This window comes from Oryctolagus cuniculus, chromosome 9 (assembly GCF_051225735.1).
Source record: "Oryctolagus cuniculus isolate XC-2025 breed Fujian yellow rabbit chromosome 9, ASM5122573v1, whole genome shotgun sequence".
NCBI classification, from domain to species: Eukaryota; Metazoa; Chordata; class Mammalia; order Lagomorpha; family Leporidae; genus Oryctolagus; species Oryctolagus cuniculus.
In genome coordinates, this window is record NC_142875.1 from 106,284,260 (window position 1) to 106,306,358 (window position 22,099).

General features: G+C 59.9%; 1 protein-coding gene across 1 annotated transcript in view; it reads left to right on the top strand.

Annotated features, from left to right (window-relative positions):
* TSPAN11 (tetraspanin 11) overlaps window positions 1-22,099 on the top strand; it is a 57,794-nt gene that overhangs the window by 30,325 nt on the left and 5,370 nt on the right. The window contains exons 3-7 of the mRNA XM_002712822.6: window positions 4,486-4,677; window positions 16,947-17,021; window positions 17,815-17,919; window positions 18,890-19,048; window positions 19,333-19,419. Of these exons, the coding sequence (XP_002712868.3) occupies window positions 4,486-4,677; window positions 16,947-17,021; window positions 17,815-17,919; window positions 18,890-19,048; window positions 19,333-19,419 (618 nt within the window). The remainder of the gene's footprint in view (window positions 1-4,485; window positions 4,678-16,946; window positions 17,022-17,814; window positions 17,920-18,889; window positions 19,049-19,332; window positions 19,420-22,099) is intronic.

The following is a 22,099-nucleotide window of genomic DNA, read 5'->3' on the forward strand; positions in this document are numbered from 1 at the left end:
AGTTTGGACGTGGACGTCAGTGCTGTGTCCCCAAGTTCACCTTCTCGGCCACTGTCCTGACACCACTGTGGCTACTGGGCATCCACAAAGTGTTCAGGAACAGCCACTGCGTGCCTCTTAGTGGTCCAAACCCCGGTGTGGAGGAAGTTGAGTAACAGAAGCTGAAGCCTAAAGTCAGGTTGAGGTCATGCAGACTTTGGACTTGGCTCCCTGTTCTGGGAATTTGTTGGGGGGGGGGTGGTCTCAGCAGGGAGTGCTGTAGCAGATCAGCATGGGAGGCCCCGGGTGCATCTGGGTGGCGAGGAGCTGGGGGCTGCCCCGGGGACAGGGAGCCATGGCACGGCGTCATATGGGGGAGACCCAGACGGGCCTGAGAGCACATGGGAAGTGGCAGGTGGCTGTGACTGAGGGGCGAGGCCCCGCTCAGTGTGACCCTGTGGGCTGTGGTGGTGGGCGGTGGTGCTGCTGATGAGATTGCCACGGGGTAGGGGCGTGGGAGACCAGTGTGGTTCTCAGCAGGTGAACGCCTGTCCAGCCCTGTGCCCTTCCAGTCCCTGCTGTTGCTTGGTGCAGTGTAGGTGGCCGGCAGTTGGCACGGTCACCCTGTGCACATCCTGCCCACCCCCTGCCATGCCCTGGCTCCTCCTGCACTGAAGACTGGGAACTCTCCAACCCCAGGGACCCTTCCTTCCTGGGGGCCCCCTGGTCCTGACTTTGCTCCCAGCTCGGACAGCAAAACCCTGCAATCCCCTGCACCCCCTCTGCCTGCTCTTCTTCAGGTCTGCTGCCTTTCTGTCTCGCCCCAGGGGTGTGCAGCTGCTCGGGCTAATCGTCCCCATGACATGCCCAACATCGGGGCAGTGTTTCTCTTCTATAAATGGGCAGTTCCTAAAATTACCCAGCCTGGGTGACCTGCTCTGCCCTCTTGGCCCGCCTGTGTCCTCATTGTCCTGCTTCTCTCGCTGCAGGGTTTGCTGGTTCATCGGCCACAGGCTGTGGCTTTGAAAAATGTAGTTAATATTCTACGGGAAAGCAACCTAGTTTCTGGAAGGAGCCAAATACTGTTGAGTCAACTCTATGCAGATGGCTGTGGACACAGCTCATTGGGGTCAGGGCTCTCCCCGCCCCTCATGCCTCCTCCTCTTCCCACCCCATCTCCTGCCCTTTCTGCCGACTTCACAGTTCCCAAGTGGCTTGAGTGACAGGCATGAGCCACTGGTCCAGAAGCACCAGGCTGGGGGTGAATGGACAGAGGTTGTCCCCCTGGTGCTCACAGGGACATATTACCCATGTGGAAGGGACTTCGGAGATATTCCTGCCAGGGTCCCCAATGTACAGATGGAGAAACTGAGGCTAGGAGAGATGAAGTATCTGTGCCACAGTCACAGGGTTAGTCAGGGGCACAGCCAGGACCTGAATCCTGTCTCCTTTGATACCATCAGGTGGTCTCTTCCAAAATTTAGCCATTGTACTTTTCTTTTCTTTCTCTCTCTCTCTTTTTTTTTTTTTTTTTTATTTTGACGGGCAGAGTTAGACAGTGAGAGAGAGAGAGACAGAGAGAAAGGTCTTCCTTCTGTTGGTTCACCCCCCAAATGGCTGCTACAGCTGGCACGCTGTGCTGATCCGAAGCCAGGAGCCAGATGCTTCCTCCTGGTCTCCCATGCAGGTGCAGGGCCCAAGCACCTGGGCCATCCTCCACTGCCTTCCCGGGCCACAGCAGAGAGCTGGACTGGAAGAGGAGCAACCGGGACTAGAACCCGGCGCCCATATGGGATGCTAGCGCCGCAGGCGGAGGATTAACCAAGTGAGCCATGGCACCGGCCCCCCATTGTACTTTTTTTCTCCTGTGTGTTTGGCATGGACCCAACTTCCTTCGCTGTCCCCTCTGCCTCTCAGGGCGCTCATCAGCAGGAAGCCGGAGTGGAGAGCAGAGCTGGACTCAAATCAGACACTCGGGTGGGGCTGGGGTGTCTTACCTGCTGCACCGCCCTCCCGCCCAGGAAAGATCGTTTTCAGAAGAGCTGCCCGAGTCCCAGGCCGGTGCCCTCCGGCTGTGTACCGGTGGCGCTGACTCCTCCTGCCTCGGCGGGGCTCCGCATCCTCCCTAATCCTCCTGGACGTCAGAATCGGGGTGGACTCTCCCAGACCTGCGTCAGACCGGCCTGCCCCTCCAGATCCCCCACCCCGACCTCGCGCTGGGGGCTGGGCACGCAGCCGTCACCCTGGCTCACCTGTCAGCTCCGTCTGCTTTGCAAGATTCCAGGCCTGTCTGTGTGGCCAGCATGTGCAGTGACCGAGGGCTGCGTTCCTCAGAGCCTCCCACCCCCACCCCTTCCCCAGGGAGCCACACTTATTTTTTTTTTTCCTTTTCTACATAATCAGGGTTATGTCCCCCTTTAGACTAAAAACTGCTGCTCAGTATCCTACCTTGTACCCCAAAGCCGCTAGCAAAGAACAGGGTAAAGGGCAGAGTTCCAGCCCTGAGCAAGTGTCGGCGGGGCCGCAGAGCTTGAAGTAGCATTGTGCTCTTACACCCATAGATAGAAAATACGTGAAATTTGTTCCTTTTATAAAAAGAGCCACCTCCAGGGACTCACACCCAGAAGCCCAGTGTATTCTGAGATTTGGCACAGCGCCACCTACTGGGGGGGAGAGGAACAGGACAGTTGCACCCCCTGGGCAGCCTGGGAGCTCTGTGAATTTTCCTGGCCCATCCTACTCCCAGAAACCTGGTAGTTAAAGCCAGGTCTTGGCAGGCAGAGGGAGAGGAGGCCTTAGTGACAACCTAGACCAGGGATCCACTGCAGCCTCTGAACTGGAGCATGACATTTGGTGTAGATGACCTTTGGCCCAGGGAGCAAAAGTTTTTTATCAGGTTCTCAGCAGTGGGTCCCATGTCTCTAACAGGTGACTTCTCCTAGGTCAATCCAGACATCTCCGTCTCGGTGGCACCAGACCCGGAGCTCTGGTTTGGGGGTGCTGAGTCAGCCCGCCTGCTGGATAACGTGTGTGTTGCTATAGAGATCAGACCCCACAAAGAGCCAAGTTTCTCAGCGTTTTGCTGGAGTTGGATCAGCAGAGTGTGGTCACGTTGACTGTCTCGTGCTGCTCCAGAAGCTCTTCCTGGCACTATTATGTGCCTTTGATTAATAAAAAATGAGAGATGAATTATTGCTTAATTAATGCACTGTGTTTGGTAGGCAAAAGCCCTCAAAACACAAGGGCTGTGAGGAAAAGCAATCAATGGGGCCCTCCGTGGTGCTCGCTTGGGAACCGCTGGTCTAATTCCGCTCAGTTATTTGAAAGAGAAAGAAACCGGGGTCCAGAGGGGTTCGGGGACTATCATTTGGTCACACAGATGGTCACAGGGCATTGTGACCTCACTCATGCCCTCCAGGCCAGCCAGAGGGGGCAGAAAGAACTATGAGCAGAACATCTGCCAATCACCTCACTGGACACAACCTCATTGGCCCAGACTCGGGAGGACCCTCCCAGACCATGCAGGTTGGCTGGGCCTTAGATAATCCACACCCTCAGAGAGTTTTAAAAACCTGCTGCAGGGTGAGCGTTTGGCCTGGTGATAAAGTCCCCAGTAAGGCACTGGCTCCTGACTCCAGCTTCCGCTGACACGGAGCCTGAGAGGCAGCCGTGATGGCTCAGAGACCCTCGTGGAGAGCCTGGATTATATTCCCGGCTGCTGCTTCAGCCCTGCAGCCCAGAGCCGCCATGGGCACTTGGATGGGAGCGCTCTCTCTCTCTCTCTATTTGCCGCTCTCTCTCTCTCTCTATTTGCCTCTCTCTCTTTCTTAAACATTTTGTTAAATGAGGAGCCACTTTATTTTTAAAAGATTTATTTAATTATTTGAAAGCCAGAGTTACAGAGAGGGAGAGGTCTTCCATCCACTGGTTCACGCCCCAGATGGCCACAACAGTTTGAGCTGTGCCAATCTGAAGCCAGGAGCCAGGAGCTTCTTCCAGGTCTCTCATGTGGGTGCAGGGGCCCAAGGGCTTGGGCCATCTTCCACTGCTTTCCCAGGCCATAGCAGAGAGCTGGATCAGAAGTGGAGCAGCCGGGACTCGAACCAGTGCCCATACGGGATTCCAGCACTGCAGGCAGCAGCTTTACCCACTACACCACAGCAGCAGAGGAGCAGCTTCTGAAAGCTCCCCACCACCAGGGAAATATGGACAAGAGCAGACGTGGGGAGGGAGTGCTCAGGGCACTGGGAGCTGGGGAGGCATAGGGACTCCGACTCAAGTCACTCGTGGCATTGGGAGCCACACCTGGACTCAAAATCTGGTTCTGCCATCCATAGATGTGTGACCTGGGACAAATCTCCCAGCTGGCCTCAGTTTCCTTATCTGTACAATGGGAACCAAACTCTTCTTGCCGGCTCCCCAGAAGCCTGAGTGAGAGACGGATAGATGTGTAGGTGGCAGGTGTGCGGGTGTCCTTGCCCCGCCCTAACTGGAGGTGTCCCACAGGTGGGAGGGGCAGCCGTCATGGCCGTGGGCGTGTGGACCCTGGTGGAGAAGAGCGGCTACCTCGGCGTCCTGGCTTCCAGCACCTTCGTCACCTCTGCCTACATCCTCATCTTTGCCGGCGCTCTGGTCATGGGCACCGGCTTCCTGGGCTTCGGCGCCATCATCCGGGAGCAGAAGAGCTGCCTTTCCACGGTGAGTGCCACCCTGTGCCCTGGGGTCCTGCCCGCCCGCCCCGGTCCCCTCAGCTTGCCCACGGAGGAGAGGGGAGAGTCACGTGGGCGGCTGCTCTGGGCTGGGGGAGTTCCCTAGCCCAGGCTCCCACCGGGTTCCCTCCTGTGGCCAGTCCTGGCTCAGCTACGCCCCTGCCCCGTCCCTGTGTGGAAGGCAGCCCCACACGGGTCATCCATCACTGTTTCAGCGTGTGCCTCAGAAACTCCAGACCCCTTCTGGCTCACTCCCCCAGATGGTCACAGCAGCCGGAGTAGTCCTGGCTGAAGCCAGGGGCTTTGTTCACGTCTCCCATGTGAGTGGCAGGGGCCCAAGCACTTGGGCCATCCTCCACTGCTTTCCCAGGCACATTAGCAGCGAGCTGGATCAGAAGTGGAGCAGCTGGGACTCGAACTGGTGCCCATATGGGATGCTGGCGTTGAAGGCAGTGGCTTTACCTGGTACACCACGATGCCAACCCTATATAGCCCCCCTTTCTAGAAAACACAGCGGCTATGCTACCATCACTGTTCACAACCTTCCCCTAACATCACAGAATAGCCCAGCCGTGCCCAGTCTCCACAGGTGAGCCAGAGCCCGTTGTTTTCTTTTTGAGTTAGAATCTGAATGAGGTCAACGTGTTAAAGTTGGTTGGTTTGTCTCCTCTGTCTCTTTTAGACTCTAAGCTCCGCTCTCTGCCTCTCTCTCTCTCTCCCTCTCTCCTCTTGCAATGTATCTGTTGGGGGAAGCAGGTGATTGTCCATTGCCTGTCCCCGTCGGGATGTTCTGACGCCGTCCTGTGAGCTGCTAAGCCTGCTCTCCCGCTGTGATCTGGAAGCTTGAGCGGACCCAGGTTTGATCTCTGTGGCCAGCGTGCTTCCTGGCTGGGGTTGGAAGCTCCATGGCACGTGTGAGATGGGGGATCCAGGGCACAGAGAGGTGAAGGGGTTTGCCCAGTGCCGCACTGCATGCTGTGCGGTAGTAGTGGGTCAGGTGGGGAGCGCAGGAGTGGTCCTAGACAGTCGCTGTGTACCCTGCCCGGAGCGTCACAGGCTGCAGGCCCAGCCTTGGCAGTGGGACCAGAGAGCAAACAGAGCAGGTGCAGGGGCCTCCCTGGTGCACTGGAGTATTGCAGGGTCACTGCAGGGACCTTGTGGCAGGGACCGGCCGTGTCCCCCTGCTGTTCCTGGCCCCTGGTGTGCACGGCCTCTTTTGGGGGATACTGAGGCAGCAGGGATGTAGGGAGTTTTAAACTTGCTGGTACACACTGTTCGGGAGCCCACGCTCTGGTCCACGCACCCCAGAAGGGCCCCAAAGGTGCATGATGCACCCCACTTTACAGATGCGAAGGCTGTGTTCCACCAAGGAGGGGCTGGAGCTGGGCCTTGAATTCCAGCTCATTGGAGTCCCCTCCCAAAGCCTGCATCCCTGGAGGAGGCAGAGGGGCAGGAAGCCGAGCAGGGAGAGCCTGCCCAGGGCATGTGGCTCTGTTTCCCAGGGAGGCAGCACCTGGCTGGACACAAGACCGGAACCAAGCACAGGAGACCCCGGGCGTGACTGTGGCACCGGAGGCTTCTGTGCCCCCTCAGTGGAAGGGAAGGACCAGCACGCGCGGGTCACAGCAGATGCGGTTTGGAAGGGGACATGAGGGCCGTGGAGGCCAGCTCTTCGTCCAGAGGTTCTAGGCAGAAGGACCCCAGTGTGGGTGAGAGCGTGGGTTACTCAGGATGATTGGCTGTGTTAATAGTCCCATTGTCAGGGCTCTTCCCCCTGGCTGTGTCATAAAGAATAAGTGTGAACTCCCCCATCAGTGTCCTGCCTTACCCACTTCCTCTGTTTTTAAGGATTTATTTTATTTATTTGAAAGGCAGAATGACAGGGAGAGACAGGGAGAGCTCTTCCATCCGCTGGTTCACTCCCCAGAATGGTCATAGCAGCCAGGGCCGGCCCAGGGCTAAGTCAGGGCCCTGGAACTCCATCCAGGTCTCACATGGATGGCAGGGAGCCAAGCACTTGGCCCATCTTCCAGGGCCTTCCCAGGCACATTAGCAGGGAGCTGGATCGGAAGCAGAGTAGCTGGGACTTGAACTTCAAGATGCTGGCATCAGGAGTGGCTGCTTAACCCACTGTGCCACAACACCAGTGCCACCTCATTCACTTCTGACGCAATGCATCCCATCCGCCCGCCATCCCCGCTGCTCCTCCAGCCTCCCTGGCCGGGCACAGCCTGGCTGTCACTGCCCAGAGAGGACCGCACCTGGGACCGTACAGGAGAGATATGGGATCTGAGTGCAGGACCAGGGCCTGGTGCAGCCTGGGGGCCTGGTGGGCACCCCTATGCTGCACCTGCTGCTCCTCCGAGGCAGAGCTGCTGGGAGATGCAGCCTCCTTCCCTTGCTCTATGGACATCCATAGACGGGCACCTCTGCAGGTAGCCACCTGACTCCACAGCCTATAATCTGTGTCTGCTTTCCCTGCCGTCCTCCAGAAGAGCCCAGGCCAGAAGGGGCCCAAACACAGGCCACAGGCTGAAGCCCCTGCCTGGCCCAGCAGCCCCTGTTCTGTGGAGCCTGGGCTTGCTGGGACCAAGAGGTGGCCAGCAGGCCTTCCTGGGGCTGACACAGCGGGTGCCTAGAAAGCCAGCCCTACACTTAGCATCCCGGTTCAGGTGCACTGCCAGCGTTCCGTGGTTCCTGGAGCTTCCTCCTCGGTTTCATTTCATTTTGCTCCCCTCTGCATCTGGTTTCCTTTTGAACATTTTTTTTTTTTGACAGGCAGAGTGGACAGTGAGAGAGAGAGAGACAGAGAGAAAGGTCTTCCTTTGCCGTTGGTTCACCCTCCAATGGCTGCCGCGGCCAGCGCACCGCGCTGATCCAAAGACAGGAGCCTGGTCTCCCATGGGGTGCAGGGCCCAAGCACTTGGGCCATCCTCCACTGCACTCCCGGGACACAGCAGAGAGCTGGCCTGGAAGAGGGGCAACTGGGACAGAATCCGGCACCCCGACCGGGACTAGAACCCGGTGTGCTGGCGCCGCAAGGCGGAGGATTAGCCTATTGAGCCACGGCGCCGGCCTCCTTTTGAACTCTTAAGATGGCTGAAGACTGAGAGAGGCTGTGCAGGAGAGACGCAGCGAGTGTAGCACGACCCAAAGTGGTCCCCTGCCCCTCAGTCCGAGAGGACTGGGACAAGGGGAAGAGCGGGCAGCTGCACGCCGCTGTGCGTCCAGCTCGGATTGAGAGGAGGGAGAGGGAGAGGGAGAGGGAGAGTGCCGGCATCAGCAGCTCCCAGGGCCTCGCCCACCGCACTGCAGGCCTCACCATCGGTCCCAGCCTCACCCTTCCTCCCCACCGCCATCTGCAGCCCCTCCGAGTCACTGTTGCTGGTGCCGACAGCACAGGGGGCGAACAGGAAAGGGGGCCTAAATTATTCATGCCAGACCTTCTTTTTTAGCCAAGACGGCATGAGCGAGACAGAGAATCCAGGCCACCGACCAGGACAGGTGTCACCCCAATGGAAGGAGAGGGATATTTTTAGAGTCTGGAATTTGGGCTCGCTGCACTGTGGATATCTCCAGCCAAAGGATGCTCGTGACAGACGGTCCCGAGGCAGCCCGGCCTTTGTCAGGGGGCTCTTCTCTACGTCGGGGTGGATGGAATATCAGAAGTTCTAGAAACTGATTTCTGAAGGCGAGGGGACCCGGAGTTGCAACACTGCCGTTGCGTCTTCCCGCCGAGCTATGGCTCTCGGGGCAGTGAGCCCCCTAGTGAGGTCTAGGATCGGGGGCCAGTGGTGTGCATGCTGGGGCACTGTGTAGCTTGCCCAGCCAGCGCTGCAGCCCTGGGAAGTCACCCCGCCCCCCGCCTCTCCTAGCTCCCCGGATGTCCCCATCTTTGTACCGCGTGAGGGCAATGGGGACGGGTTTTCAGGTCTCGGGAAACGAGTCATCATGACCTAAAGCATAATCACAATTGTAATCACCAAGCTCCTTTGAGAAGGGACCCAGATACTCGCATCTATTCTTAGGGCCTTTCCTCCAGGGTCCGCACGGCCCAGGGTAGGGACTTCCGCTGAAGAGGCTGGCAGTGGTGGCGGGGCAGGGAGGCTGCCAAATCCCGCACCCAGGTCTTGTTCCACCAGCCACCCAGCCCCGGGGTGGTCACTGCTTCATCTGTTGCATGCACACTGTGTGGCTCATGCTGTGGGGTCAGAGAAATGGACACAAGGCGATGGCTTTTCAGGCGCTTCAAGAAGCAGGGCACAAATGTCCCAAGAGCTGGCCTTGATATGGGTCATGGTGGGCTCTGTCTGCTCCAGCTGGACCCCGCTGAGGTCATTCAGCAAAGGCCATAGGCTGACATGAGCCATGGACGCGAGCCAGGACAGCCAGGCAGCTGCCTGTGGACCGCGGCCCCCTGCTCTGAATAGCCTGGCGACTCTCTCCATCGGCCGCCTCCTCGCCGGCCTCACGCAGCCCAGGGCTGTGCAGAAGGTGCTGCCAGCAGCTTCCAGATGCGCCTTGCACCTGTCTGCTTGGCCAGAAAGAGCCGGGCCTCAGGCCACTCAGCGAGAGGCTGGCAGAGCCTGGCCAGGGCCCAGAGCTCCAGGCAGGGCCGTTTGTGGTGTTGCAGGCACATGCTGGCCCCCTGTGCCTGGACGTCTCTGGCACGGAAATGGGCACGCGCCTCATTCATGTCTCAAGATCTGTGGTTTCTTTCCAAATGGAACACGAGCCGCCAAGAGGAGACCTCGAGGTCGGGTCCCTGGCTGCCTGGTCCACTCCGACGCGGAGGGCAAGTGTCGGGGTGCTGGTGTCCAGTCTGCTGGTGCCACAGAAAGTTTGTCTCAGTCCTGTGTGGGTGGGTGATCGCCCCCATCCTCAATGGAGGCCCTGAGCAAGTCTCAGAGCAGGGCCAAACCAGGAAGGCGGGCTGCAGTGTGCATGTGTGTGCGTGTGTGTGTGTGTGTGTCTTTAGTGCACACACCTGTGTGTGCACATTATGTGCGTGTGTTTTTCAGGAGGAGGGGTTGGTAACAGCTCCCGTTTGCCTCCCAAATCCAGGAGTCTCTTGTGGCATCGTGCAGTGCCTTTCCTCTCTCCATGTTCCGACTTCCTGTCCCTGGCAGTTCCCAGCCCCAGTCCCAGTCCCAGCCCCAGCCTCGGAGATTGACATAAGCTCGTCCCTCCCGCCTCCCTGGGCAGTCAGGACCCTGTCACTGAGCGCCGTGAGCAGAGGGGTCCCGCTGACCCTGTCACTGTGCGCCGTGAGCAGAGGGCGTCCCAGGGAAGATCTGAACGGGAAAAGCCCATGGACACAGGCAGAGGGTTTTCCTCCCCGTGAGGTTTCATCGCCCTGATATCGGGACAGCGATCCGCCCCTCCCCCTCGCCTTAGTCCCTTAGGCAGCAGCTTCCTCTGTGCCCCTGGGCCAGGTGTCCCCATGGGAATTTGGTCCTCACTTCTGCAGGCAGCCAGCCAGCCAGGCCCCGCGGCTCACGCTGGTCTTCCCTTCTCTCTCCGAGCCTGTGCGGACTGAACTCTTAAATAGTCTCAGCTTGAGACTTAGCAGAATCTGTCTTGGGCCTGTAGCTCCAGAGATGGGGCCCTCTGTGACCCTCCCACCGACACGTGTGTGCACCTTGGGAGCCCCTTGGACTCCTGGCTTGGCCTCGGGCTGCCCTTGGCTGCATCTTCTCCCCAAGCCTCTGGAATGCTGCCTGTCTCTCGGGGCTCAGTTTGCTTCCTCGCCTGGTTGACCAGCTGTCCTCGGCCAGCCTTGGGCCTCTCCCCAGCCCCCAGCCCCCAGCCTCTCCAAGCAGCACTGGATATTGGCGCCAGCCATGGGTCAGAGGGCCTCCCAGGCCTCCACTCACAAATGGCTCCCAGGTGGAAGGGCTGAGGCCCAGCATCTGCATGGTGGGGACCGGGAGGGAGGGCTGGAGGTCATGATGAGACATCTTTCAGGAATGGCTTGAGGCTCCCAGACCCACATCCTCTGTGTTCTGCACGAACAGCCTCCAGCTGGCCTTTCGTTGCCAGAACCTGATTCACCCGGAGGTCCTTGCTGCTGCAACAGCTGGCTCCGTCTTTTCCTGTTTGGCCCCGCGTGCTCTGAGCTCCCTGACCCGCTCTGGCTGCTGTCTCCGTCATCCTCACCCAGGACCAGCTGGGAGCCTCTGGCTGGACCCTTCTCCTCGCACCACAGCCTTGGCAGCAGCTTGATCCTCCTGTGACACTAAGGTGTGCACAGTTCTGAGAACAGGCTAGCGCCTCCACCCCCAAGCCCGCCTGCCTGCAAACCACTTGGGTCTAATCCGGTGGAACGTTGGGGTGCATGGAAGGGGACGTCTCAGCAGAGCTCACTTCTTTCCCATCAGCCCAGTGGAAATAGTCTGCAGCTCCAGTGTTACTGAGTTCTTAAAACGTATCTCAGGCCGGCGCCGCGGCTCACTAGGCTAATCCTCCGCCTGCAGCGCTGGCACCCCGGGTTCTAGTCCCAGTCGGGGTGCCGGATTCTGTCCTGGTTGCTCCTCTTCCAGGCCAGCTCTCTGCTGTGTCCCGGGAGTGCAGTGGAGGATGGCCCAAGTGCTTGGGCCCTGCATCTGCATGGGAGACAGAGGAAGCACCTGGCTCCTGGCTTTGAATTGGCGCAGTGCGCCAACCATAATGGCCATTGAGGGGGTGAACCAATGGAAGGAAGACCTTTCTCTCTGTCTCTCTCTCTCTCACTGTCTTAACTCTGCCTGTGAAAAAAAAAAAGAAACATGTCTCAAAGGCGACGCCAGCTGAGCCTCCCTGTCTCACACCAGCGAGAGTTTGCGGGGCTCCGCTTGCCCCGTGCGCTTTGTAATTAACCACCTGAGTGTCACGGGGGAGCTATTCCTGCATTTCCCGCAGAGCGTCTCATAAATGAAGGCTCAGCTGGGTTCAGAGAATGCTGCACTCAGCTCCCTTTTGGATCTAGTGTTTTCCATCGTATCCAACTTTGCGTCTAATTCAAACTATCCCAGTAAAGAATGAATTAGCAAAAAAATACCTTGTTACCTGACCCAGGGTGGTGTGGGGGAATTAATGTTTGGGGCCACACTGATTCCTTCTCTATAGGGTCAAGTGTGGCCTCGTAGTTAAACTGCGTGGAGGGGCCGGCATCGTGGCCTAGCGGGTAAACTTGCTGCCTGCAATGCCGGCATCCCCACTTCCAATCCAGCTCTCTGCTGTGGCCTGGGAAGGCAGTAGAAAATGGACCAAGTCCTTGGGCCCCTGCACCCATGTGGGAGACCCGGAAGAAGCTCCTGGCTTCTGGCTTTGGATCGGCGCAGCTCTGGCTGTTGTGGCCAATTAGGGAGTAAACCAGCAGATGGAAGACCTCTCTCTCTCTCTCTCTCTCTCTACCTCTCTTTCTCTGCGTAACTCTGACTTTCAAATAAATAAATATTAAAATAAATAAATACACTGCATGGATTTGAATTTTTGCACCAAAATGAACGTTATCCTTTCACTGCATTTTCCCGTGAACTTTACAAAGTACTCTTGGACTTTGAAGTGGAATTGTTCTCAGGCAGGACTCAAGCAGTAGAAGCGATGAGAGATTGGAGAATTCTTGTTGCTGGTTTCCATCAGAGTGAGGCAGGTTGTTTCTGCAAGGACCTGGGCAGGCTGGGTCTGCGGGGTAGAATGGCTTCAGAATTCAGTGAACTGGACGTGGGAGGAGCAGGTTCAAGTTGCAGGGCAAGGGGAGTGTGAGGGCAGGACCAGGGAGGCCAGCAGCCATCATGATCCACCGCGTCCTCATGGCCCAGACAGGTAGTGAGGTCCCTGTCCGAGGGAGGCTCAGAAACAAGGACGCCAGCCACAGGCCCATGGGTCAGAAACTTAGGGAGGCCTTCCTGGAGGAGGTGCCCGAGTGTCAGTGGCCGAGCAGCCGATGTACAGAACACAGAACCAGTGGAACAGTGAGAGCCAAGGCCCTGGGGCTGGAGGTTTCCCTTGTGTGCAGGTGTAGACAGAGTGAGCAGCTGGGCTGGGTACCGTGACGGGGTGGGGCCGGCAGAGCAGGCAGGGGGATTCGGCCCATGGGTCTTGGCCCTGGGCTGTCCTGCTTGCACAGAGGTGGCCGGCAGGGGGCTGAAGGCAGGGCAGCCAGAGCTGCCCGTGCCCTGTGGCTCTCTCCATCTCCTGTCCTGCCCCCTGTCCTTCAGGGAGGCACCTGACACCCCGTGTCCATACCGAATGCACCCTGAGTGAGCTCAGCCAGTTCATCCGGCCGCCAGCAGTCAGGAGCCCGCCTTGCTGCTTCATTCCTCACGGAGCCCAGGACCTGCAGGGTGACCTCCGAGGGGCTGTGCAGCGTCCCTGGGCACCTGTGTGCGTTCAAGGGTGCCTGGCGCTCTGCTGGCCTGGCAGTGAGATGAGTAGTGAGTGCTGATCTCCCAGGGCGGTGGGGACAGAGCCCGTGAACAGGGCCGGTGGAGAGCGTGGGAATGCTGACTCTTGCTATCAGGGAGCGCCCACCGCGTGCCTGGCTGGGCCTGGCACCCGGGCTGCGCGGGTGAGTAAGGTCCAAGCTCTGCCCAGAAAGGGGCTGTGTGTTTTAGAGAGGCTGGGAGGGGCCTTTCCCCTGATCCCGCTGTCGGGAAATGGGGCATGCGCTCTACTCCCTAGTAGGTTTTGAGGCCCAAGATCCCGGGTGACCCCTTGGAGAGTGGGGGCTCTGGTGGTGGAGCCTGGGCTGTACTGGCATGGCAGGCTGGGAGGAGCTGGGAGGAACATGACCTGGCGAACGCTAACCTGCAGTGGACGCCAAAGCCAGCCAGTGGCACACAGGGGATTGGGGACGTCCTCACTATTGGCAGCGGTGATGAAAAACTTAGCTGAGCCAGACTTCAAGGAGGCAAAATGTGGCTGCAGAGCCTTCCTCCGGCTCGCCGGCATCAAACAGACCTGCTGTGCAGCCCTCCCCAGAGGCTTCCAAAACCAGATCGCCACTGTGGCGTAGCTGGGAAGGCACTGGCATCCCATGTAGGCAGTGGTTTGAGTCCCAGCTGCTCCACTTCTGATCAGCTCCCTGCTAATGCGCCTGGGAAAGCAGTGGAAGATGGCCCAAGTGCTTGGGCCCCTGCACCCACGTGGGAGACCTGATGAAGCTCCTGGTTCCTGGCTTCAGATCAGCCTAGCTCCGACCGTTGTGGCCATTTGGGGAGTGAACCAGCGAATGGACGATCTCTTTCTCTTTGCATCTCCCTCCCTCTCTCTGTAACTCCGCCTTTTAAATAAGACAAATTAAAAAAAAAAAAAAACAGCAGACTGAAGGGCGGGCATTGTGGCACAGCAGATTGAGCCACCACTTGGGATGCTCACGTCCCACATCAGGTGCCAGTTTGAGTCTTGGCTGCTTCACTTCCGATCCAGCTCCCTGCTGACACCCCTGGGAAGCAGCAGAGGATAGCCCAGGTGTTTGTGCCCTGCCACCCACGTGGGAGACTCGGATGGAGTTCCTGCCTTCTTACCTCCAACCTGGCCCAGCTCTGGCTGTTGCAGGCATTTGGGGAGTGAACCAGTGGGTGAAAGATACCTCTCTCTCTCTCCCCAACCTCCTCCTCTCCTCCCCTCCTCCCCTCCTCCCCTCCTCCCCTCCTCCCCTCCTCCCCCTTCTCCCCCTTCCTACCCCTTTCTCTCCTCTGCCTTTCAAATTAAAAAAAAAAAAAAAAAAAAAAAAAAAAAAAAAAACAGAAAAACCAGATTGACTCCAGAGAACCACTCAGAACTCCTGCACTGTAGCTGGGCTACGGGCCTCACTCCCCACCCTCCCTGTACCCGTGAGCTGAAGCAGAAGAGGCCTCCATGAGCCTTGCTCACCAAGGTCAAGGTGAGCACCTGCGTGCTCCAGCCCTGCCCTCCCAGGCTGGTGCAGGGTGAAACCCCGCCCATGCTTTCTGGCTGTGTTCACGTTCCGGCTTCTCAGGAGCTAAACAGCACAGTTTGTGTGCGCCTCCCAGAGTGCACAGGGGCCCCTGTGTGGCTGATTCAGTCCCAGCCGCAGCCGTAGACCCTGAAGGTCAGTGTGGCCCCGAGGTGTGCTGATCCTCGGCTCCGCCCCTGCACGGCAGGATGGTGAGTGGCTGCTGGCCGTGCCCCTCTGCATGTCGGGAGTTCCTCTGGGGGTAGTCTCCAGACGTTGCCACATGGGCCTGGTGGAGAACCAGTGGCATCAGTGTAGCTCAGCTAACGGCTCTGTGCTCCGCTCGGATGAGCTGCTGCCCCCAGCGTGGGGCTGGCTTGCTCCGGCTGGCCCTGTCTCCCCGGCGTGTGCTTTGTAAAGAAGGGCCCTGCTCTACCTTCCTCAGGGGGTGTCTGTGAGCAAGGCTGGGGATCCGGACCCAGCGTCGCACCTGTGCAGGTGCAGTGGCGGAGCCAGGAGAAACCTGCGGTGTGGCCTCTGTTCCCCGGGAGCTCACAGCCATTGTTGGGGCAGGAGAAGGCGGCAAGAGCAGAGGGCCAGCTGCGCCAGGCCTCTAGGCCTACATGGAGGAGCCGTGGGGCAGGCCGGGAAAAGGGCACAGAGGTGGTCTCGGGGCTGGTTGAGAGCAGAAGCAAGCAGGGGTGCGCATGGGTGGGTTTGTGGAGCTGTGACTGCACTGGGCAGGCAGAGGGAACAGAGGGCAGAGGCACGGAGGCTTGACAGTGTGGCCTGTAGGAGGACAGTGCCTGCAGGAGTGCAAGGAACGCTTCCCAGGTCTGCACAGACAGCGCCCCCTGCAGTCGGAGGCCTGACATGCAGCCACAGCCCAGAGCAGGTCGGAAGCAAGGCCGGGCTGGGCGGCCTGGGAGAGAAACGCTTACCACTGTGGTGGCCGCGCCTCCCGTGGAGTGGGGCAGTTTCAGCCAGTAGCACTCCCTCCCCTGCCCTCTTTCTCCTTCTTTCTCTTCCCTCACTGACCCTTCTGCCTCCTGCTCCTTGGCTGCTGGTAGCCTGGCCCATCTCCCTGTCCCTGTGCCCCGGCTTGCTGGCTCCTGTGGGAACACACCAACAGCCAGCAGTGTCCCTGGAACCTCCAGACACTGCACAGCTGGGGGCACTGGGGAGGGAGGCTGAGCCGGACACTGCGCAGCTGGGGGCACTGGGGAGGGAGGCTGAACCGTCCTTCGGCCCTCACAGCCAGGAAAGCAACCCTGAGCCCAGGAGGCCAGGCAGCAGTGAGGGGACCTGGGAACCCATGCAGGGCTGGGAAGGTTGGGAAATGGGTGTGGGGCTGGAGACTGCTGTACGCCCACCGCCTCTGCTTCCTCCTGAGCCCTGCCTGCTGCTGTCCACCTGCCCCTGCAGCCCCGCCACACCTGTGCTCCCTGAACACGAGGGTCCCGCACTTAGTGCAGGCTTCTGGCTTTGAACTCACTCGCTCCTGCCAACTGGCAAATGTCTACGCATCCACAGAGATGCCTCCCCAGCAGGGGTCACCACCTCCAGGAAGCCTCCCTGACTGCCCGCTTGTGGGGAGCAACTGGGAGCAACTCGGACTGGACTAAGTTACTGGAATTAAGACTTATTCTATGCATCTGCTCTCCCACAATATGGCGCTGAGAAGGGAGAAACAGCTTCTACACAGCTGCCTCCAGTTCAGCCAATGAGCAGCAGGGCCTGCTCCTGATTGGAGGAGAGCAGCGTGCTCGGCGTGTGGGTAACAGAGTTGGGATTGGTGGAAGAGGACTATAAAGGAGGAGAGAGACAACATGCACCAGGAACACCAGTGCAGCCCCCAAGAGAGCTGGCCGGCGGTGTGCCGCTCCCCCGCGGAAGTGGGGAAAGTGGCAGGGGGAACCGCCCTTCCACGGAGGTGGAAGGGACGGTAGCCAACCCGGGAATAACCAGCAGCAAACCTGGGGAGGGCCGAGCAGACAAAAGAACAACGCAGGGTCCTGTGTCGTTCCTCCACGAAGAGGGGGAGCGACACCCGCTCCTCGAGGACCCTCCCCCCATGTTTTCCAGGGCTTATGTTTGTAATATAATGTTAGACTGGCTTATCTGTCTCCCAGCAGCGATGATTTTGAGGGTAATTGTTGGTGGGGGTGGTGGATTATGGAGTTGGCAGGGCAGTGAGTGAAGAGGTGAGTGAGGAACCCTAGTTCCTAAGGCTGGCTGGCACGTGCAGAGCTGGTGACGGGAGGGGGCAGAGGTGCAGTGGTGGGGCTCCGGGCAGGTACCCCTCCCACCTGACTCTTGTCCAGGGGGTAATGACAGTCGTCTCTCTGTGCTCCTAGTATTTCTGCCTGCTGCTTGTCATCTTCCTGGTGGAGCTGGTGGCAGGAGTCCTGGCCCATGCGTACTGCCAGAGGGTGAGTGGCAGTTCCTTCCCCTGTGTCCCCTGCCAGGGTCCCAGAGAGGCAGCGGGGAGGGCCACGGGGATGGGGGAAGAGAGACAGACATGCAGGGGCGGGTCCTGTGGCCCAGGGCTCTGCGCACAGCCGGGTCCCTGCTCCGTGCCCTGGGGCCGGCAGGTCTTAGCCAGCTCCTCCACTGGCCCCTTGCCTTCAGTGGAGCAGCTGGGGAGAGAGAGCCCCGTGGGAGGTGGGGTCACCCCCATCCCTTCCAAGTGTAGACGGAGGAGGCTCTGCCCAGCAAAAGCATCCCAGGAGGATGGCTTGGGCTGAGGTCAGCCAAATGAGAAAAACAGGATCCGGCCTCACCTGCCTGCACTGCACAGGGCTGAAGTGGCCAGTGGGACCCTCTGAATCCGGGCTCAGGTCATGAGCAGGGCTGGTAGAGACGCATGATAGAGTCTGTGGCACCCGCGGGGTAAAAGTCACAAATACTTTAAAGAGCACCTCATAATCAACATGGAAATGCGTCCCCCTGTCCAGCCTCTGGCTGTGCCATGTGACATGAGCTACCCCCAGCCGCCAGCCTCTCCCCTCCACTCTGCCCTCGTGCCAGGTTCCAGTTTCTATGACACCTTGTGCACGGGTGTCCCTGACCCCTGGAGGAGCCCCTGCTGTGCCATCACCCAGAGTCCATGGCGTCCCAGAGCAGTCAGTGTGGGTTCGGGGCAGGCCTGGGCCCCGGAGGGCAGGGGATGTGGCGGGGCAGGGGGGTCCTGCTGATGCCACTTCCGCCGTCCCCCGTCCTCAGCTGAGTGAGGAGCTGAAGCAGCACTTGAACCGGACGCTCACCGAGAGCTATGGGCAGCCCCGAGCCGTGGACATCACAGCCTCGGTGGACCGCCTGCAGCAGGACGTAAGCCGGTGACCCTGGGCTGGTGACGCAGCCTCATAGCTGCGTGGGCGGGCAGTGCCTGGGGGGGTCCCCGGCCACCATGGGAGGTGCCGCTCCTTCTCCACCATGGCTCTCCCCGAACAACCCCTGCGGCCTTCTCACCCCAGGCCCTGGAGCAGAAGCCGGCCACGCCCGGGAAGGACGCCATGTCCTGGGCCTCTTCCCTCCAGGGCTGCCCCCTCCTCCCACCACCGGGGAGCCGGGCACTGGGGCCCCATCGCGCTCACTGTCTGGGTGTGGCCGCTGCATCAACCTGGCAGGTGGGAGCCTGCAGGCAGGACTTGGGGACAGGAGGTGGCCTCTGCTTTCCAAGACCCCTCCAGTAAGGCCACAGTCCTGGGCAGACATGGGGGACAGGCAGATGGCCGCCAGGCCTGTGCCCGCCCATCGGTAGTCACGTGTGACATCTCACATTTAATGGGAAATTAAGCACAGAGCTCCGTTGCCCCATCCCAGCAGCCCGGAGCCGCACGCACTGATGGCGCAGGACGCTTCCGTCAGAACAGAAGGGGCCACAGCAGCGCTGCTCTGGGGTCCTGATGGCTGAGTTGGGAAACTAAGGCAGCGCTGCCTGCCCGCCCCGGTCCCCCTCCTCCCTGCCACCCAGCCCACCCCTCCCTGGACATGAGGCTTTGCTCCAGGGGCGTCACACTTGAGGGCAAGTCCCTCCCCGAGACCCCGGCTCGGCTCGCAGTCATCGCTGCACAGAGGAGCTTGTCTCTGAGACAGTGGCCAGGGCTTGGGGCTGGAGGGCTCCCAAGGTCTCGGCCAGCTTCCGCCGCTGCAGGACAAGGCCCCAGGGGATCTACGCAGGGCTGAACCCAGGGCCACGGGATTGAATTTGAAGGACGCCCCCTGCAGCGCTGGGACCCAGGGGCTGGGAGCTCCCAGGGGGCTCCGCTCACCTCCAGCCTTGGCCTCTCTCTGACAGTTCAAGTGCTGCGGGAGCAACAGCTCGGCTGACTGGCAGCGCAGCCTGTACATCCTGTCCCGGGCAGCCGAGGGCCGCCGGGTGCCGGACAGCTGCTGCAAGACGGTGGTGGCGCGTTGTGGCCAGCGGGCCCACCCTTCCAACATCTACAAGGTGGAGGTGAGCACCCAGGTTCAAGGACCCAGGGCCTGGCCCTGCAGGAGCCCCCAGACTGGCCACCTCCGACAGATGGGGGTGGGAAAAGTAGAGACCGCTTAACCTTGGCCATGGAACCACAGTGCCCACGGCCTTCAAGGGTGTCTGCAAAGCCCTGGGACAAACAGCTCTTTGCAGGAGGAGAGTCTCCGCCCCATAGTCTCTGGCCCACCCTTCCCAGCAGCCCTTCCCGCCCCACGCCTCGCCTGTCGTGGCCAAGGCACAGGTAACGAGTGGCTACCTTCCAGGGAGGCTGCATCACCAAGCTGGAGCAGTTCCTGGCCGACCACCTGCTGCTGATGGGGGCGGTGGGCATCGGGGTGGCCTGCCTGCAGGTGAGTTGGCACACGGGGACCGGGTGGGGAGGGTCAGGGAGGAGCTCTGAATCCCAGCCCCTGGGCTGAAATGGCCAATAGCAGGACTCACCCCGCCCCCGCCCCCGCCCCCGGCCCTCATCTGTGTAACCAAGGGCAGATCCCATGCTCAGGCTCTTCCCCTTGAACTTGTAAGGAACAGGGACCTGAGAGGCGTGTGAGTGTGGGCCCAGGTACGTGCCTGTACCCTATGCGTGTGCACGCATGGCTTGCCATGGCGTGTACAGGGCCCGGGCATGCCTGCATGCGGGTGGGTCCGTGTAGGTGGCAGCTGAGCAGGTGTGTGTGGGTGTGTATGCGTGTGTATGCATGGACTTTTATGTTGTGCATTTGTGTGTGCACACTCTCCACTATGTACACCCAGCCCTCTCCCTCCCCCGGCCACCATCCAAAGAGACAGCATCACTCTCACAGGTCGATTGGTCAAGGGTCCAAGGGAGAAGCAGAGACAAAGGTAGTGAGCCAGGCCCCTGTAGTCCCCGTGTCACTCGGCACTCCTGCAGTGCCAGGAGCCGCGTGGGTGCCGTATCTCGGGAGGGCCGGGCCATCCTGAGTCCTGCCGGGCCCTTCACGCACCGCCTGGGGCAGGGGAAAGGGGCTTTAGGGCCAGGGGATCTGGGTCCTCACCTGGCTGTGCCCTTGTGTGACCTTCAGCCGGTCCTTAACTCCCCTGCCCTTCTGCTGCTCGGCTGCAGGAAGTGGATCATCTCCCGGCTCCTGCGGTCTAAATCAGAGCGGGGTGGTGCGTGTGACCCACTTTCGGCGCCCAGCACACCGGCAGGCCTCTGCAGGGGAAGCTATCTTTATCCAGCTCTCTGGAGGCTGCGGAGTATTTTGAGATCCTTGCCCTCATTGGATCCCCCAGAGCCACCGGAGAGCCAGGCCGGGTGATGAGCAGCGTTCTCCCCATTTCACAGATCACACAGTTGAGGCCCAGAAAAGTGACTTAGCCTGGGGGGCACCCAGGTCCACTGGCTTTGGTTTTTTGCCTTCCCTGACACAGCGGTCTATGGGAAGAGACACAGCAGAGGCAGCAGTGGGATCCTGGGTGGGACTTGGAGACTTGGAGACCACTGTGCCCCCTGGAGGCCCCGGCTGCAGCCCAGCACATTGGGAAGAGGGTGCCCAGCCCCTGCACAGGGACCCACCGTGGCTGTCTCACCTACTAGCCCCGTGGCCCAGGACTGTTGAATTCACCTCCAAGCCGTGGTTACGTATCTGTACAGCACGGCAGATCAGCCCTCAGTTGGTGCTTGGTAGTGAGAATTAGGTACAAGGCTACTTCCAAAAGCTTCATGGAACGGGAAGTACGAGTTTATTTTGATGCAAAAAACATTTCATTACTAGGTGGAAAGTGCACTTTATGAAAAACTAGGTGTGGGCTTCAGAGCTGGTCCTGCTGTTGCACGCTTATTGCAAGTAGACAGCAGGTATGCCCTAAACGATGCCCACTCTGCTTAGCCTGCGTGGGCACACAGGTGCTCCCTACAGTCTCCAGCTGTCCCCTGGCTGGGATCGGAGCTCCCAGGGGCATCGCCATCCCCCTCTTTGCCCTGCCCCCCGAGCGGGCCCCAGGAGTTGCCACTGGGCACTTCCCCCCAACTCTGGGACTTAGGGAGGCCAGCTCTGTGTGGACACTGACCAGGCCTCCTCTGCTTCTGTCTCGAGAGCCTGCAGGAGCTGCAGACGAGGGCAGGGAGTGGGACCGCAGGTGCTCTGAGCTTGTGGTCAAGGCTGCGGCAGCAGCAACAGTCTGAAGTTAGGGAGGCCAGGTTGGAGCTGTGCACCTGCAGGCCTGAAGACTCCGCCTGCCCGCTCACAACCCCCACCGTGAAAAGTCCTGCAGGCTTGCTGTGGAGCCACCCCTGGGGAGGAGCGTCGCCTGTGGGGCTCAGCCGCTTGCCAGGTTTTCTCTCTGGTGCTGCAATGAGCCAGTGCTGCAGCAGCCAAGCTGCGGGTCAGAGTGCCCTCTGCCGGCCAATGTCAGCCAGTGCTGGACATCAAGCCACCCAGGTCCTGGAGGCAGGCCCTCATTGTCCCAGCCAGAGCAGACACTGGGCACCTCCTTAACCCTCCAAGCCTGGCACCCAGTACCCGGGGGACAGCAGCTGCTTCCTGGTCCCTGGAACTGAGGGGAACCTTGCTTGGGGTTCAGAGGGACTGCATTCCAGACACAGCTCCACCTTTTGCTGTGTGACCTTGGGCAAGTCACATTCTGTCTCTGAGCCCAGAGTTTCCTTACCTGAAAATGGAGAATCGGGCATGTGTGGGCCTCTTGTAGGCAGTGGCATCCTCTCTTCAAGAGGCTCTCCCCTAGGAGCTCATCCTGTCAAACAGAGCTGTTCGCATGGGAGCAGGACTGGCCGAGGACGGAGGGCCCGCTTCTCTGCTCGTGTGGCCCTGGGATGCACCTGGGGGCTCCAGGACAGTGTGAAAACCCTTGGCCGGTGCCATGGCCCAATAGGCTAATCCTCCGCCTTGTGGCGCCGGCACACCGGGTTCTAGTCCCGGTCGGGGCGCCGGATTCTGTCCCGGTTGGAGGATGGCCCAAGTGCTTGGGCCCTGCACCCGCATGGGAGACCAGGAGAAGCACCTGGCTCCTGGCTTTGGATCAGCACAATGCGCCGGCCGCAGCATGCCG